Source organism: Hemitrygon akajei, chromosome 18, assembly GCF_048418815.1.
Source record: "Hemitrygon akajei chromosome 18, sHemAka1.3, whole genome shotgun sequence".
NCBI classification, from domain to species: domain Eukaryota; kingdom Metazoa; phylum Chordata; class Chondrichthyes; order Myliobatiformes; family Dasyatidae; genus Hemitrygon; species Hemitrygon akajei.
Window position 1 is genome coordinate 17,007,383 of NC_133141.1, and position 18,151 is coordinate 17,025,533.

Consider the following 18,151-nt stretch of genomic DNA (forward strand, 5'->3'; position numbering starts at 1 on the left):
TTTTACCAATAATCAAAGATCTTTTTTTCAGTTATTTCGTGGTACAAGGCAAGGCTGTCCTTTAAGTCCTTTACTATTTGACATCGCTTTGGAACCTTTGGCTATAGCCATTTGTGAATCACCTAATATTTTGGGTATTACTCGTGGGGAGGGGACGTATAAGTTATCATTATATGCTGATGATTTGTTACTATACATATCTGACCCTGAAAGATCTATTCCTGCTATTTCGTCTTTGCTTACTCAGTTTAGTAACTTGTCTGGTTATAAATTGAATTTTAATAAGAGTGAATTATTCCATTAAATATGCAAGTTCCAATTTATAAACATTTACCATTTAAAGTGGTTACAGATTATTTTACTTATTTAGGCATTAAAATTACTAAGAAACAAAAAGATTTATTTAAAGTTAACTTTTTACCCTTAATTGACCAAGTTAAGCAACTTGCTATCAGGTGGTCTCCGCTATCTTTGTCATTGGTTGGTAGAATTAATGCTATTAAGATGATGGTATTACCCAAATTCTTATATCTATTTCAAGCATTACCAATTTTTATTCCTAAATCTTTTTTTGATATTATTGACTCTAAAATATCTTATCTATGGCAGAATAAAAATCCTAGACTACCGGTAGGTAAAAAATATTTACAGAAGCCTAAGAAGGAGGGTGGTTTGGCCTTGCCAAACTTGAGATTTTACTATTGGGCAGTTATTATACGATATATAATATTTTGGACACAAGAATTGACTGCAGCTGCCTGCCCACAATGGGTAAATTTGGAATGTAAATCTGTACAAGACTTTTCATTGTTTTCAATCTTAGGATCTTTGCTTCCTTTTTATTTATCTAAATTGAATAAACAAATAACAAATCCTATAGTCAAATATACATTGCGAATTTGGTTTCAATTTTGTATATTTTTTGGTTTGAATAAGTTTATTTTATCATGCCCTATAATATCTAACTATTCTTTTCGGCCCTCTTTTATGGATCAAGCTTTTCTCTTATGGAAAACAAAAGGTATAACATGTTTTCGTGATTTGTTTTTAGATGATAGTGTTATGTCCTTTGAACAGCTATCTAATAAATATAATTTACCTAAAACCCATTTTTTTAGATATTTGCAAGTTAGAAATTTTTTGTATAATGAATTACAGTCTTTTCCGAAATTATGTCCATTGGACACTACCGAAAGAATTTTAGCTCTGAACCCTTGTCAAAAGGGTTTAGTAGCTATTATTTATAATATGATCATGAAAATACAGCCAGAACTATCAGAAAAAATTAAGAAGGAATGGGAAGAAGAACTTCATTGTCTTATATCCGCTGAACAGTGGGAGAAAATTTTACTATTAGTCAATTCGTCCTCTACTTGCGCTAAACATGCCCTAATACAATTTAAGGTTGTACATAGAGCTCATATGTCTAAGGATAAACTTGCTAGATTTTACTGTTATGTTAATCCAACCTGTGACAGATGTCATTCTGATGTTGCTTCATTGACCCATATGTTTTGGTCTTGCCCTTGTTTACAAAATTACTGGAAAGATATTTTTAGTATTATTTCAAGAGTTCTGAATATCAATTTCCAACCGCATCCTTTTACTGCAATTTTTGGTTTACCAATGGTGGATAATAGTCGTTTATCCTCTTCATCTCGACGCTTGATTGCGTTTGTTACATTAATGGCTAGAAGATCTATTTTATTGAACTGGAAAGAAATTAATCCTCCAACTATATTTCAGTGGTTCTCTCAAACTATCTCTTGTTTGAGATTAGAAAAAATTAGAAGTGTTGTTTATGATCCTTCAGTTAAATTTGAAGAAACTTGGAGACCATTTATTCAACATTTTCATATGAGTTAAATTGTCTTTTCCTAAACCTCACTTTGATTATCCTTAATTATTTGGATGGAGGTTCGGAGTTATTGGCACTACTGTATGTACTTAACATTATGCAATGGCCCATGTTGGTTAGTTTTTTTTTCTTTCTCTTTTTTTTTGGGGTTGTTTTTTTTTCTTTTTGTCTCTTTTGTTCATAAATACTTTGAGTTTGGGAGGCTATATATACTGATTATTATATATTTGAATGTGTACTTAAACTATTAATTATGTACTCTCAAACACTGTGTATTCATGTTTCATTTATGTTTGTTTAAAAAATTAATAAAAAGATTTAAAAAGAAAGAAAGAAAAAGATCAGAACACTTCACAACTGTTTGTGAGTCCAAGCAGAAGACAGTGACATTGTCCATGCACAGGAAGGTTTTGACATCAACACCTTCCCTGGATAGAAACATAGAAAATAGGTGCAGGAGTAGGCCATTCGGCCCTTCGAGCCTGCACCGCCATTCAGTATGATCATGGCTGATCATCCAACTCAGAACCCTGTACCTGCTTTCTCTCCATACCCCCTGATCCCTTTAGCCACAAGGGCCATATCTAACTTCCTCTTAAATATAGCCAATGAACCAGCCTCAACTGTTTCCTGTGGCAGAGAATTCCACAGATTCACCACTGTCTGTGTGAAGAAGTTTTTCCTCATCTCGGTCCTAAAAGACTTCCCCTTTATCCTTAAACTGTGACCCCTCCTTCTGGACTTCCCCAACATCGGAAACAATCTTCCTGCATCTAGCCTGTCCAATCCCTTTAGAATTTTATACGTTTCAATAAGATCCCCCCTCAATCTTCTAAATTCCAGTGAGTATAAGCCTAGTCGATCCAGTCTTTCTTCATATGAAAGTCCTGCCATCCCAGGAATCAATCTGGTGAACCTTCTCTGTACTCCCTCTATGGCAAGAATGTCTTTCCTCAGATTAGGGGACCAAAACTGCATACAATATTCTAGGTGCAGTCTCACCAAGGCCTTGTACAACTGCAGTAGAACCTCCCTGCTCCTGTACTCAAATCCTTTTGCTATGAATGCCAACATACCATTTGCCTTTTTCACCGCCTGCTGTACCTGCATGCCCACCTTCAATGACTGGTGTACAATGACACCCAGGTCTCGTTGCATCTCCCCTTTTCCTAATCGGCCACCGTTCAGATAATAATCTATTTCCCTGTTCTTGCAACCAAGGTGGATAACCTCACATTTATCCACATTAAATTGCATCTGCCATGAATTTGCCCACTCACTTAACCTATCCAAGTCACCCTGCATCCTCCTCACAGCTAACACCGCCACCCAGCTTCGTGTCATCCGCAAACTTGGAGATGCTGCATTTAATTCCCTCATCTAAATCATTAATATATATTGTAAACAACTGGGGTCCCAGCACTGAGCCTTGCGGTACCCCACTAGTCACTGCCTGCCATTTGGAAAAGGTCCCGTTTACTCCCACTCTTTGCTTCCTGTCTGCCAACCAATTCTCTATCCACATCAATACCATACCCCCAATACCGTGTGTTTTAAGTTTGCACACTAATCTCCTGTGTGGGACCTTGTCAAAAGCCTTTTGAAAATCTAAATATACCACATCCACTGGCTCTCCACTATCCACTCTACTAGTTACATCTTCAAAAAATTCTATAAGATTCGTTAGATATGATTTTCCTTTCACAAATCCATGCTGACTTTGTCCGATGATTTCACCTCTTTCCAAATGTGCTGTTATCACATCTTTGATAACTGACTCTAGCATTTTCCCCACCACCGACGTCAGACTAACCGGTCTATAATTCCCCGGTTTCTCTCTCCCTCCTTTTTTGAAAAGTGGGGTTACATTAGCCACCCTCCAATCCTCAGGAACTTATCCAGAATCTAAGGAGTTTTGAAAAATTATCACTAATGCATCCACTATTTCTTGGGCTACTTCCTTAAGCACTCTGGGATGCAGACCATCTGGCCCTGGGGATTTATCTGCCTTTAATCCCTTCAATTTACCTAACACCACTTCCCTACTAACATGTATTTCCCTCAGTTCCTCCCATCTCACTAGACCCTCGGTCCCTTACTATTTCCGGAAGACTATTTATGTCCTTCTTAGTGAAGACAGAACCAAAGTAGTTATTCAATTGGTCTGCCATGTCTTTGTTCCCTATGATCAATTCACCTGTTTCTGACTGTAAAGGACCTACATTTGTCTTGACCAATCTTTTTCTTTTCACGTATCTATAAAAGCTTTTACAGTCAGTTTTTATGTTCCCTGCCAGCTTTCTCTCATAATCTTTTTTCCCTTTCCTAATTAAGCCCTTTGTCCTCCTCTGCTGGTCTCTGAATTTCTCCCAGTTCTCAGGTTTGCCGCTTTTTTTTGCTAATTTATATGTTTCTTCTTTGGACTTGATACTATCCTTAGTTTCCCTTGTCAGCCACGGGTGCACTACCTTCCCTGGTTTATTCTTTTGCCAAACTGGGATGAACAATTGTTGTCGTTCATCCATGCGATCTTTAAATGCTTGCCATTGCATATCCACCGTCAACCCTTTAAGTATCATTTGCCAGTCTATCTTAGCTAATTCACATCTCATACCTTCAAAGTTACCCTTCTTTAAGTTCAGAACCTTTGTTTCTGAATTAACTATGTCACTCTCCATCTTAATGAAGAATTCCACCATATTATGGTCACTCTTACCCAAGGGACCTCGCACAACAAGATTGCTAACTAACCCTTCCTCATTGCTCAATACCCAATCTAGAATGGCCTGCTCTCTAGTTGGTTCCTCGACATGTTGGTTCAGAAAACCATCCCGCATACATTCCAAGAAATCCTCATCCTCAGCACTCTTACCAATTTGTTTCACCCAATCTATATGTAGATTGAAGTCACCCATTATAACTACTGTTCCTTTATTGCACACATTTCTAATTTCCTGTTTAATGCCATCCCCAACCTCACTACTACTGTTAGGTGGCCTGTACACAACTCCCACCGGCGTTTTCTGCCCTTTAGTGTTATGCAGCTCTACCCATATCGATTCCACATCCTCCAGGCTAATGTCCTTCCTTTCTATTGCGTTAATCTCCTCTCTAACCAGCAATACTACCCCACCTCCTTTTCTTTCCTGTCTATCCCTCCTGAATATTGAATATCCCTGGATGTTGAGCTCCCATCCTTGGTCACCCTGGAGCCATGTCTCTGTGATCCCAACTATATCAATTCATCCACCTGGATGAGATCATCATATCCTTACTTGACTCAGCAAAAGGCTCAGTGCAATATAAAAATAACCTAGATCAGTGCTAGCTAGGAGAAGATGGTAAGTTTGTTAATTGCAGCTAATCTGCTGTATCTGGACTAGATGTATAGATAAATCAAGAGAGAATAGAGGAGAGAAAGAATGCTTGATTTATGAGATACAGAACTGAATGGGTTTTAGGAATCTTAAAATGAAGAAGAATGCTGGGAAATCCTGGCAGGTCAGGCAGTATCTGTGGAGAGAGAAACTGAGTTCATGTTTTACTGTTCATCCCCATTAGGCATATCTTAAGTTGCACAGAAGAAGAGGCAACAGCCTTGCACACCTTCAGATCTGATTGGGAAGTTCTCCATTTCCCACCCATTGATTAGGATTGTGCTACTGGCAGTTGTGTAGGCAGTAGCATTCAATTACTAATTCTGTATTGAAGTCCATTTTGGAGAATGTCTTTCATGTGCTTGTGTAATATTCTGTAAAAGGCCTTTTCCTGTTCTCAACTGATGAGCAAACACTAACCTCCATTCTGTAGCCGTACAGGGCTACGGTGGGAAACTTTGTCACATGGTGTGAGCAGAATCATCTGCAGCTTAAGGTGAAAAAGACTAAGGAGCTGGTGGTGGACCTAAGGAGGGCCAAGGCACCGGTGACTCTTGTTTCTGTCCAAAGGGTCAGTGTGGACATGATGGAGGATTACAAGTACCTGGGGATACGAATTGACAGTAAACTGGACTGGTCAAAGAACACTGAGGCTATCTACAAGAAGGGTCAGAGCCGTCTCTATTTCCTGAGGAGACTGAGGTCCTTTAACATCTGCCGGACGATGCTGAGGATGTTCTACGAGTCTATGGTGACCAGTGCTATCATGTTTGCTGTTGTGTGCTGAGGCAGCAGGCTGAGGGTAGCAGACACCAACAGAATCAAAAAACTCATTTGCAAGGCCAGTGACGTTGTGGGGGTTGAACTGGACTCTGTGACGGTGGTGTCTGAAAAGAGGATGCCGTCCAAGTTGCATGCCATCTTGGACAATGACTCCCATCCACTCCATAATGTACTGGTTAGGCACAGGAGTACATTCAGCCAGAGACTCATTCCACCGAGATGTAATACTGAGCATCATAGGAAGTCATTCCTGCCTGTGGCCATCAAACTTTACAACTTCTCCCTCGGAGTGTCAGACACTCTGAGCCAATAAGCTGGTCCTGGACTTATTTCCACTTGGAATATTTTACTTATTATCATTTAATTATTTTTGGTTTTATTTTGCTATATTTCTACTCTATTCTTGGTTGGTGCAACTGTAACGAAACCCAATTTCCCTCGGGATCAATAAAGTATGTCTGTCTGTCTGTATGTAGGCAGTTATAACTGGAGAGAACAATGCTATTACATATCTGCAATAAATTCCAAATTTCATTTGGAGCTTATTTTTTAACATTAAGGATTGTTTAATTTAATGGAAACACTTTGTAAATTGAGGTCATGTGTCATCAAGTGCAAATTGTGTTACAGCAAAAATTTGTAAATCGAATGTTATAAGTTGAAGGATTATACTGTATACTAAATTAGAAGTGCAAGTGAATCACTGGTTCACCCCTTTTTCTCTTCTCCATTCTCTACCTACTTCTCCTCTACAGAGATTAGCAGTCATTAACAAGCTTTCAACTTCCTCACTCAGCCGTCAGCAGTCTGTCATCCATTTTCATTTGGTCATCCAATCACATACATTAACTCCCTCCACTCCTCATTCTTATGTTGAAGTTAGGTTAGACATCTCGTTTTGATGAAGGAGAAAATATTAGAATCAGAATCAGGTTTATTATTAATTGCATGTGACGTCAAATTTGTTAACTTACAAACTTTACTCCTTGACATCGACCCCCTTCCACCACAAAAGGAACAGATTCTACATGCATTCCTGAGCTGCCTTCTCTCTGACTTACTCTTGCTTTTAAAATATCGATCAAAGACAAAAAAAACCTTGAAGTTTATCTCGACTGATTCTCAGTTTTCTAATTTAGAAACGTTCTTTTCAGTTCCTGTGTTTACAGGGACTATCAGTTTAATATTCACCGGCCAAAGCCACCTGCCAACATCAAGTCTTCCTAGAGGTGATAGCCAATGAATGGCTGTGGTGACAACAGAACACTGCAGTGACATTGGTAGATATGACCTTGAGTACATGAGATATACGGGAAATCCATCTGGGACCATACTGACTCATCTTGTCTTCAGCATATTTTACCACTTCAAATCAGGACTCTAGTGGCACTGTCCAATGTGCTGTCAACCCTGCCAGAATGTCCAGTCACATTAATAACACAGTGGAAGTCACTTGCCAAAATGACTGTCTGGGACATTGCTGAAAGCAGGGTGAGGTGCTGGAAAGCAGCCAGCTGTTTGTTCTTCAGTGAGGTGGAGTTGAGGAAACAGTTACCAACCATCTCTTCAACTTCAGTGATGAAGCAACTTCTCCATAGCAGAATATCAAGCTGAAATAGGTAATAGTCATTGCCTCCTGACCTTATTGAATTTCTACAGATTCGCTGTGGAGAGTATCCTAACAGGTTGCATCGCAACCTGGTATGGAAATGCCAGTGCACAGGAACAGAAAAGGCTACAGAAAGTGGTGGCACAGCAAGGAGTGCTGTTACAAGAAAGCAGCATCCATCATCAAAGACCCGCACCATCCTGCCCAAGCCTTCTTCTCACTACTACCATCAAGCAGAAGGTACCGAAGCCTTAGGTCCCACACCACCAGATTTAGGAACAGTCAGCTCCTGGTCTTAACTGACAGGCTACAACTATCAGGCTCCTGAACCGTCATGGATAACTCCAGTCACCACTACTCTGAACTATGACCTACAGACCCACTTTCAAGGACTCTTTACAACTCATGTTCTCGGTAGGTTTTCTGTTTGCACAGTTTGTCTTTTGCACATTGGTTGTCAGTCTTTGTCTGTTTATGTATTGTTTCCCGTAAAATTCTATTGTATTTGTTTTTTCCCTGTAAATACCTGCAAGAAAATGAATCTCAAGGTAGCGTATGGTAACATATGCACACTTTGATAATAAATTTACTTAGATCTTTGACTATCAATTGCAGTGGATCCACTGCTGAAGTACAGTAAGCTGCACTCCTGCAATGTTGAAAGTAAATTTATTATCAAAAATATATATATGTCACCAGATACAACCTTGAGATTTATTTTCTAGCAGGTATGCTCAATAAATCTGCAGAATAAAAGTAGCACATTGGCCTTGACCTTGGCAAGATATTCTTAGGTTGCAGACAGGTGGATGTGGAAGTTGAATGTAAAGCTGCTGGCCTTAGATAAGATTTGAGAGTACAATAGTGATTTATTGTTCTGAATTCCTCGGTTACTTGGATAATCTTTAAGTAGTTAGTTCTAAAAGATTATATATATAGAAGTGACCTGATTGTAAGCTATTAAATAATTATGGAGCTAGATAGCATATCTAGTGATTGTGAAGGACCAGGAGACACAAATAAGGACAGGCTAGAATGTTAGACAACCCTTATGAACCAAAGAATTACCAACATGACATCAAAGTTAAATGCCTTGAAATCACAGATTATTACAGCACAGAAACAGGCCCTTTGGCCAAACTCATCCAAGCTGACCCAGATGCCCATCTGAGCTCATGCCGTTTCCCACATTTGGCCCATATCCTTCTTAAGCTAAACCTTTCCCATTTATGTACATGTTTAACTTTTTTAAAATGTTATTGTACCTACATCAACCACTTCCTCTGGCAGCTCATTCCACCCTCTGAGCAAAGAACTGGTCTGTCAGATCCCTTTTAAGTCTCTGCCCGCTCATAAGCCTACGTCCTCTAGTTTTTGATTTCCCCCTCCTGCAAAAATGACGATGCATTCATTCTATCTATGTCCCTCATGATTTTACTCCTCATTCTCCTACACTCCAAGGAATAAAGTCCTAGTCTGCCAAAACTGTCTCATAAACACAGTTCCTTAACTCCTGGCAACATTCTTGTAAATCTCTGTACTCTTTCCAACTTGATGATATCTTTCCAAAACCAAGGTGACCAAAATCTGTGTAATAGCTCTTACACTTCCCATTTAAGAATACTGAGGACTCGATCCAAGATGTTCCTGATCCTGGCACCTGGAAGACAACATTCTATCTAGGAACCTTGTTCTTGTCCACAGAACCTCCTTTCTGTTCCCCTATCAAATGCCCTGTTACCACAGTGTGCCTCTTCTCCCCCCTTCTGTTCTGAGTCACAGAGTCAGACTCAGTGGCAGACCTGACCTCTGTGACTTTACCTGCTTGGTCATCCCCAAAACAGTATCCCATACCTGTTGCTGAGGGGGGGTACTCTGCACTAGCTGTTTAACCCCTTTCCCCTTCTAGTCTGTCATCCAACTTCCTGTGTCCTGCATCTTGGGTGTAACTACAGTACCTCTCCTTATATCCTATCTATCAACCTCTCAGTCACTGGAATGATCCAAAGTTCATCCAGTTCTAGCTCCGCCTCTTTAACCTGGCGTGTTAGAAGCTGCAGCTGAATGCACTTCTTGCAGATGTAGTCGTCAGGGACACTGGAGGTCTCCTTGCCTTCCCACATCCTGCAAGAGAAGCATCCCACTATCCAACCTGGCATCTCTGCTGTTCTAATTGAGCAAATAAAAAAGAAGGAAAAACAATAAAATGTGGGGAACTAAAAAAATTCTACTTACAGCTATTTTGCCTTCTCTGATTGAAGCCTCGAAAGAGCTCAAAGCCTCAAAAATCCCCACTCAAGCTCTGACCACTCTGCTTGCCCCTGCCTTATTTTAATTTGTTCTTGCCAATCAATCCCAAACGCTGATTGGCTGCTGCTCAAAACACCAAACTGGTGCAAGTCATTGTCTTTTCTAATCAAATCAGCAAGCCAGAGCGAGCTTTGTCCGCTCATGCTTGTGATGTCCGATTGGCTGCTGCTCAAAACACCATATCCCAACAGTTATGGAATAGACATTTTAATTATAGTTTTCACCTCCCCTTTATGCAATGGCACCACTACATTTACATCCTTGATTCCAAGTGATTGCTTAGCTAGAATGTCTGCCACCTCGTTTCCTTCAACCCCAGCATGGGCAGAGACCCATAAGAAATGGATACACAAGCTGAGACCTTGCAGTCTTAACAGATGCTGTCCGATCTCGAGAAGAATGTCTGGCCTACAATTTAAAATACCTCTTTTAATAGAGAACGAATCAGATCACAGAAGTACATACATAATCAGGGCATACTTCTTCAACCCATTCCAAGGCTAAAATAATAGCAATCATTTCAGACATGAATACTGATACTTTGTTGATGCAGGTTGGCAATGGCTTTATGACCCAAATGATTTCCTGTTTTCCCAACCAATCAGCATCAGTAGACATGATAAGAAGCCATATGACACAATTTCATGTCCACTATTTAAAGGAGCACAGTAATGACACAAAGGAGTTTCAGGCTGAGAGCAACAGACAGGAACTGGGATAATGGAGTCAAGGAGGTTTAAAAGCTTCCTTTAACTCAAAAACACTGTCCTGCATGAGTTTCTGAAGCAGAGAGAAAGAAGCTGGCTATGGCTGGTTACCAATATGTTGCAACATAATACCAACTGTAGCTTATGTACATAGGATGCCTTACCTGAAATCCAGCAGTTGTTCACCATTTACTACAAAGTAGCAGTTGGTGATAATTGGATTTAAGGTGACTGATTTTCATCTTCAACATTAGAGTTACTATTCCATACCCTCTTCCAATAAAAGACATCTTACCAAATTGGTTTATGGGGCTTTCAAATTCTTCATCCATTTAGCAATGCACCATTGCAAAAGCCTTCAGACTACTGAATAGGGAACAGATGTGGGCATCCTATTGTTTGCCCTCTTCCTCAAGAATATTGATGTCAACTATCATATGCCTTTGGCTGGACTGACTAATCAGTTCAGAAGATCATTGAAAACAAAGCTTTGTTACTAGTTAACAAGGAACATTTACATATCTAAGTTGAATGAAGTTTTGGTTCAAGCCCTAAATATTGTACACTTTTTAACTTCTAGGCTCAAGGTTTCTATTTTCAGATTTATTAGATGCATTGACTTTTCCATTTCCTTGGCTTGACTGAAAAATCAGATCTAGAATCACTTATTTATCATTGAAATTGTCATGAAATTTGTTGTTTTGTGGCAGCAGTACAAAGACACAAAAATGTCAAAAAAGTTGTTCATGGACCATGCAGGAATCTGATACTGGAGGGATAGAAACTGTTCCTAAATTGTTAAATGTGCGTCTTCAGGCTCCTGTACTTCTTCCACAATGGTGGCAATAAGAGGGATGGTGGGAGTCCTTAGTGAAGGATGCCACCTTCTTGAGGTTGCAATCTCTTGAAAATGACCTCCATACCATGGAGGATCATATGCCTTTGACAGAGCTGGTGGAGTTTACAAATCACTACAGCATCTCTGAATCCTGGGCATTAGAGATTCCAGTCAGTGTGTTACAACCAGTCAGAAGGCTCTTGCAAGAGTCTGGTGACATACCAGATCTCCTCAAACTCCTAACAGGAGCTACTGGTGTGCCTGCCTTCATATTTGCATCAATATGTTGGACTAACCATCTATCCTCCAAGTCCATTTATAGAATATTCTTTCCTTATATCAATCTATGGACAATGAATACAAGTTTAAATTCTTATATTATTTACCAAGAAAAATTGAGTCAAATTTAAGTTTACTCCACCCTTAAGGATGGCATGTAATGCTTCAGCTCATTTTGATTGCACCACTTCTGATTACGTGTCACCTCAGTGCTGACTCCTTGAATGTCTAAAACTACACATGTTCCATTCCTCCCATTCTGTTGAGTTACCAAAACCTTCTCATCTTCTTAGGAGAGCATTTAAACTCCTAATCTACCACCCTTTCAAATAACTGCCCAAAGAAAAAAAAAAAGTGTTAATGTTAAAGAGATTTGATAAAGCATCTTAGTTCATTTTATTTGATACAGTGTGTGCAAGTGCAATTTTAAGCCCCTCCCCCAATAATAAGAGATCCACTTAGTGTCCCAGCTGCAGATGGTTTATTAGGTGAGAGTTTGATGTGTTCACAAAAGTGGTAATCAAATACAGACAGATTAAAGACAGGGATCTTATTTATTGATAAAGCAATAAAGACAACATGTGAGTTAGTTTTGCAACAAAGTCCAATTTTTTCTTCACAGGGCTATACTGCAATTTCTTGAAAGGCATTGCTAAAGATGACAGATGCAAATCAAAACTTAAATACAAGTGGCATCCCATGACCCAAAGCCAGTTGAAGTCAATAAAGGATGCTAGACATGTGAGTATAGTTCACCACAGAAAGAACAAGTTTACAAAGATTTAAAAATAAATATGGAATGTGGAAAAGTTTAAAGTTGATTAAACAACGGGAGTCATGTAGCAAAGGACTTCACTTCATTGGTCAATCTTGACAATTGATTATGTTTAACCCACAGTGTTTCTTACATTTGTCTTTGTTCCCTGTTACAGCAGCACCATGTTTTAATACTCCTCTCCTTCCTCTTCCCCTTCTCCCTCCACTGAATCAACACCCACTTCTTCATAATCCTTCTCCAGAGCAGCCATATCTTCACGAGCTTCTGAGAATTCTCCTTCCTCCATACCCTCACCAACATACCAATGAACAAAGGCACGCTTGGCATACATCAGATCAAACTTGTGGTCCAGGCGAGCCCAGGCTTCAGCAATAGCTGTGGTGTTACTCAGCATGCACACAGCTCGCTGTACTTTAGCCAGGTCACCTCCAGGGACCACAGTGGGAGGCTGGTAGTTGATGCCAACCTTGAAACCAGTTGGACACCAATCCACAAACTGGATGGTACGTTTGGTTTTGATAGTAGCAATGGCTGCATTGACATCTTTTGGCACAACATCACCACGATAAAGGAGGCAGCAGGCCATGTACTTGCCATGGCGAGGGTCACATTTGACCATCTGGTTAGCTGGCTCAAAGCAAGCATTGGTGATCTCAGATACTGAAAGCTGCTCATGGTAGGCTTTCTCAGCAGAGATAACTGGGGCATAGGTGGCCAATGGGAAGTGGATACGGGGATATGGCACCAAGTTGGTCTGGAACTCTGTCAGATCAACATTCAGGGCACCATCAAAGCGGAGGGAGGCAGTGATTGAGGACACTATCTGGCCTATTAATCTGTTCAGATTGGTGTAAGTGGGTCGGTCAATGTCAAGGTTTCTGCGGCAGATGTCATAGATGGCTTCATTGTCAACCATGAAAGCACAATCTGAGTGCTCCAGGGTGGTGTGGGTGGTTAGGATGGAATTGTAGGGCTCTACTACAGCTGTAGACACTTGGGGAGCTGGGTAGATGGAGAATTCAAGCTTGGATTTCTTGCCATAGTCAACTGACAGGCGCTCCATCAGCAAGGATGTAAAGCCAGAGCCAGTGCCACCACCGAAGCTGTGGAAGACCAGGAAGCCCTGAAGACCTGTGCATTGGTCAGCCTGTGGAAGACAAGGGCACATTTAGATAGAAGGTAAACAGCAATAACCAGCTGCATAAAAGAGTTTGCATAGATCTGCCATCCTCTAGGACACAATGTACTTACTAGTTTACGAACTCTGTCCAGAACCAGGTCAATGATCTCCTTGCCAATTGTGTAATGGCCACGGGCATAGTTATTGGCTGCATCTTCTTTCCCAGTAATGAGTTGCTCAGGATGGAAGAGCTGGCGGTAAGTACCAGTACGAACCTCATCTGCAGAGGAAGCAAGGGTTTTTTCCAATGTCAGTCACGTATTATTATTAAATGAATAGGAATGATGGAATAAGCAAGTGGCACCTACCTATCACAGTTGGTTCCAGGTCTACAAACACAGCTCGGGGAACATGCTTTCCTGCTCCTGTCTCACTGAAGAATGTGTTGAAGGAATCATCTCCACCTCCAATGGTCTTGTCACTGGGCATTTGGCCATCAGGCTGGATGCCATGTTCCAAGCAGTACAGCTCCCAGCAGGCATTGCCAATCTGGACACCAGCCTGGCCAACATGGATACTGATACACTCACGCTGTTAAGAAATAAAAGGTGTGATCAGCAACTTGAATGGTTTCCTTCAATTATTACAATGATCATTCATCACTACATTTGTTCTACAAGCACAAGTGTTAGGGCAGTCCACTGCTGCTCCAACATTGTTATATCCAATTGGGAAATCAGTCTAGTTATACAAAGTCAGGGTTCATTGGTTAAACAGGTCCCGAGACCAGTCAGTAGCTGTGTTGGGAGTCATTTCCCCATGGACAGTGGTCAGGGATTATGCTTGTAGGTTTCTACAAGATATTCAAATGAGGTCCCACAATCATAGTTGATGCAATCATGTGCCCAGAAATAGAATTCTAATTTGGCAACTCAATATCTCAATTTTGCACAAAGAAGTGTTCATTATTCTATTTTAATGTTTGCATTAAATAAATTTATCTTTTAAAACTATGACTGAGACTTAAATTTCAAATTCTCAATTGACATCCTCCTCTGGACCAGAGCACAAATTTTCGATTGCCCAGCTCACACCGTTAAAAAGGAAAGCGATTTCAGTAGGACAAATGATAACTTTTGTAGAATCCATTCAGTGTCTCGAACGTCTTTGCTTCAAATCTAGAACTGTTTGAAAACCCTATTCCTGAAAAACTCATCCGTTGGCCTGAGGGTAGCTCAGCAGTGCTATTCTGTCCAACACTAGTATTCATGAGTTGCTGGAAGTCACTGATACTGATGCTGAATTTGGGTGGGGCTACACTGCAGTGCAGAGTGCCTCCACCTACTGTGGGATGTCTGAATATCCCATTGTTAACCAGACACTTAGAACTTAAACTGATATTATTGCCCCTTTCCAATATTTTTCCCCAAAACAGGAATTATTTCAGCTACCAATACAGACGCCGAATTTAAACCCTGCACATTCTTTAAAAAAAATCTAAATTTTTCAGTGACCTAGTTTGACGCTGGCTTTGTCCCACGCATGCTCAAACTGACGTAAGTAATCGGATTTACAATGATTTCGCCTGGGAATGGATCAGACGTTATTTTAGCAGTTATGATAGACAAAGCACTGGAGGAAATAAAGTAACTGGAAGTCTTACTGTTTCCCGACAAAGCCAAGTATTTTGAAGGGGAAAGCTGACAATTAAGTTTACATCCTGTACTTGCAACCACTCCCTATTGTGCTAGAAATCTGTGCATTATTTCAGACACAAGCTTCATTGATCTGAGAAATACTTTACGGAGGGTCCAACTGCCCAACAGTGTTTTTTCTGAACCCATAATGAAGTGGCTTTGTTTGTGAATAGCGTAAATATACACTCCCCTTTGTACTTTGATTTTAGTGTTGCCTACTTAAATAAACACAAAAGGGCTATTTAACCCAACATAATCCACCTCATCTTCTCTCTACCCCTTTCATGAACTTACCTAGGTGCCCCTTAATGTTCATATTTAATACATTGGATTTACCTAGGGTATTACAGATTACCTAGACTTTCTTACAGCACTAGGAATAAAAAATACTTACTACAAAGTCAAATTGAGATGTGTAGGTTGCTGTACTGAGATAAAAAGCATCTTACCATGATGCCTGGTCCTTGGTCGTAGACAAAGCAAATGGAATAAAGAGAAGGCTTGCAAAACTTCTTCCTACAGCGCGACTTTTACGGGTCGTCGTAAGAAAGAACCTACAATACAGGCGAGAGAAACATGTTCTTATACTAAGGCCAGACTCCAGAACCTGGGCTCTCATTGGAGGACGTAAGGTTGAGTGATGGGGAACCACCACAATGCTGACTCGCTGATAGGAGGATACGTCCTCCGTTATGCGATTTGCATGTCTTGATTGGACGAACACAGCAGAATAAGTTAATCGCCTTGATTACTTGCAGCTTCTAACAAAGGCTCAGATTTGATAAAACATAAAATTAGAAGAGCAAAAATGTTTAAAGACAGATTTTTTAAATATAATACATCTTAAGAATAATTTCGGTTGTCATCATATGAATCTGCAAATATTTTGATCTGTAAACATAAATCCAATATATGTGCTGTTCATTGTTTCGTGATAATTCGAAAACATTTAGCTGTTCATCAGATCGAGGAAACAATCCATATACTTAAAAATTTACGATTAAGTCATTTTCTGGCCATTAGAATTGGTTAGGATTGCCACTTTAAATGAAATTACTTTTACATTTTTGTAACAATAAACTTTCCCCTCCCAATGCATAAATTACACGTTGTTAGATTAATAACTCAGGACCAGCATTGGTTTACTATAATCTAAATTTAAAAGTGATGTGATATTTACAGGTAACTTCAACATGAGTGGTGTAGGCTACATTGGCCCTTTGTTTCTGTTATAACGAAGCAAGGTTTGGATTCCTCGCAATGTAGTAGGAATATTCTGCACATTGCAATTTATTCCTGGGTGGACGCAGCGCTTCTCTGCCCCTGCCACACCCTGTCAGCTTCAAAACGAATATTGCCTTTAGCGGGAGAAATCAAATGTGGCCCTTTCTTAATAATCGGTTTTATTTTATGATACAAACTGTCAGAGCTCCCTGTGTATTCTTGGGGTCGAACTTGAAAAGCAGTCTTTTGTGGATGTATTGCCTGTATAATTTATGATAAGGTTAAAAAAATCTTTCTGATTTTGCCAGGCTATATACAAAAATGGTATAATTTCCAGATATATTCTTTACTATCCAAAGGTATCATAATTCATTGCAGAAATTAACACTGAATTTCATGTATTTTAAGTATAAACTTAGTGCTATAAAACGACATAAAGCTGACTGTAGCTTTTAAGAAACATTCAGGTCTAAATATGAATTACGTCTGAACGATTGTGCATGGATTACCAAGGGCAGTGTTACGAAGGATGAAAGCCTTTTTAAATTGCAACAGACACCGACTGCATCTGCCTCAAGTGGAAATATAATTTACGTTACTATTTCATATACACACAGTTAACATTTTTATGTATTGAAAAAGGTATTGTTGGTTCAAAAGGATGGGCGGCTCCCGAGACCCATGTGACTAGTACTGCAGTGGTATTATACCATGTGATTCATACTGCAGTGATCTTTTTTCAGATTTTCTACCTTTACCCCTCCTGTCTTGAGGGCAGGAGTTTGTGGAGTAAGTTGTCGTTGCTCGAGTAAGCATTGTGGAGGAGCCAGGACATTGAACAGGAAATTCTCCGCAGTAAAATTACTGTTTTAGGGACATTTGAGGTAGGGATTTCTTCTCGAATTTGCACCATTTTCATGGATTCTTTCCCTCTATATATCTATCTAAATATACATGTGTGTATGAACAGAATGCAAAACATTAAAATCCAGTGGTAGCTTTGGATTCATACAAATATTTCAAATAGATTTGAAGCTATTTGCCATAAAAAACATACATTTGACATCTACGCCACCATAACACTAAAACTATATAGTGATCAACTGAATATGACTGATTGTTTCTGTTTGCTGCATAATGTAGACCAGACAATTACAATATAAAGTCGTATTGATTTTCCTGTACCTGCACGCCTGTAGAATTGTTAACTAAGTGCTGTGAAATAATTTCCTCACAATAAAAGTCAAAACTTGAGTTTATTGTCATGTGCACAAATACACGTATGCACAGGTGCAATGAAAAGCTTAATGGCAGCATTGTTATAGGCACAGATAAGCAGCTTTCAGATGAAAAACAGAGTATATAAAACAGTACAGCATGGTATAGACTCTAGCTGACAATGTTGTGCCAACCTTTTAACCTACTCTAAGATCAATCTAAACCTTCCCTGCCACATAACCCTCCATTCTTCCATAATCCTTCCTCACATTCACCATTCTGTGTAAAAAATCTTAACTCTGGCATCCCTCCCCCCTTACTTTCCTCCAATCACCTTAAAATTATACCCCTCA

General features: G+C 39.7%; 1 protein-coding gene and 1 long non-coding RNA gene across 3 annotated transcripts in view; one reads left to right on the top strand and one right to left on the bottom strand.

The window, feature by feature from the left end:
• Positions 1 to 12,296: 12,296 nt before the first annotated feature.
• On the bottom strand, positions 12,297 to 15,962 carry LOC140741153 (tubulin alpha-1A chain). Of its 2 annotated transcripts, none has more exons than XM_073070996.1 (4): positions 15,806 to 15,962; positions 14,028 to 14,250; positions 13,791 to 13,939; positions 12,297 to 13,686 (listed from the first exon to the last, which is right to left on the bottom strand). In XM_073070996.1, the coding sequence occupies exons 1-4, from the start codon at positions 15,806 to 15,808 to the stop codon at positions 12,706 to 12,708; spliced, it is 1,356 nt and encodes a 451-aa protein (XP_072927097.1). In that variant the 5' UTR covers positions 15,809 to 15,962; the 3' UTR covers positions 12,297 to 12,705. The 2 variants fall into 2 exon arrangements, with proteins under 2 accessions (XP_072927097.1, XP_072927100.1); XM_073070999.1 differs by lacking the exon at positions 15,806 to 15,962 and adding an exon at positions 15,751 to 15,772.
• Positions 15,963 to 17,314: 1,352 nt separating this feature from the next.
• The window catches only part of LOC140741154 (uncharacterized), a 272,961-nt gene continuing 272,124 nt past the window's right edge, over positions 17,315 to 18,151 (top strand). The window contains exon 1 of the long non-coding RNA XR_012102012.1: positions 17,315 to 17,464. This is a non-coding gene — a long non-coding RNA (uncharacterized lncRNA). The remainder of the gene's footprint in view (positions 17,465 to 18,151) is intronic.

What these genes read in the sequence shown, in the direction of transcription:
- LOC140741153 (XM_073070996.1), bottom strand. An exon ending in CCTGGAACCAACTGTGATAG is followed by an intron (nt 13,940 to 14,027) that starts GTAGGTGCCACT and finishes CTTCCTCTGCAG; the next exon opens with ATGAGGTTCGTACTGGTACT. An exon ending in TGGACAGAGTTCGTAAACTA is followed by an intron (nt 13,687 to 13,790) that starts GTAAGTACATTG and finishes TGTCTTCCACAG; the next exon opens with GCTGACCAATGCACAGGTCT.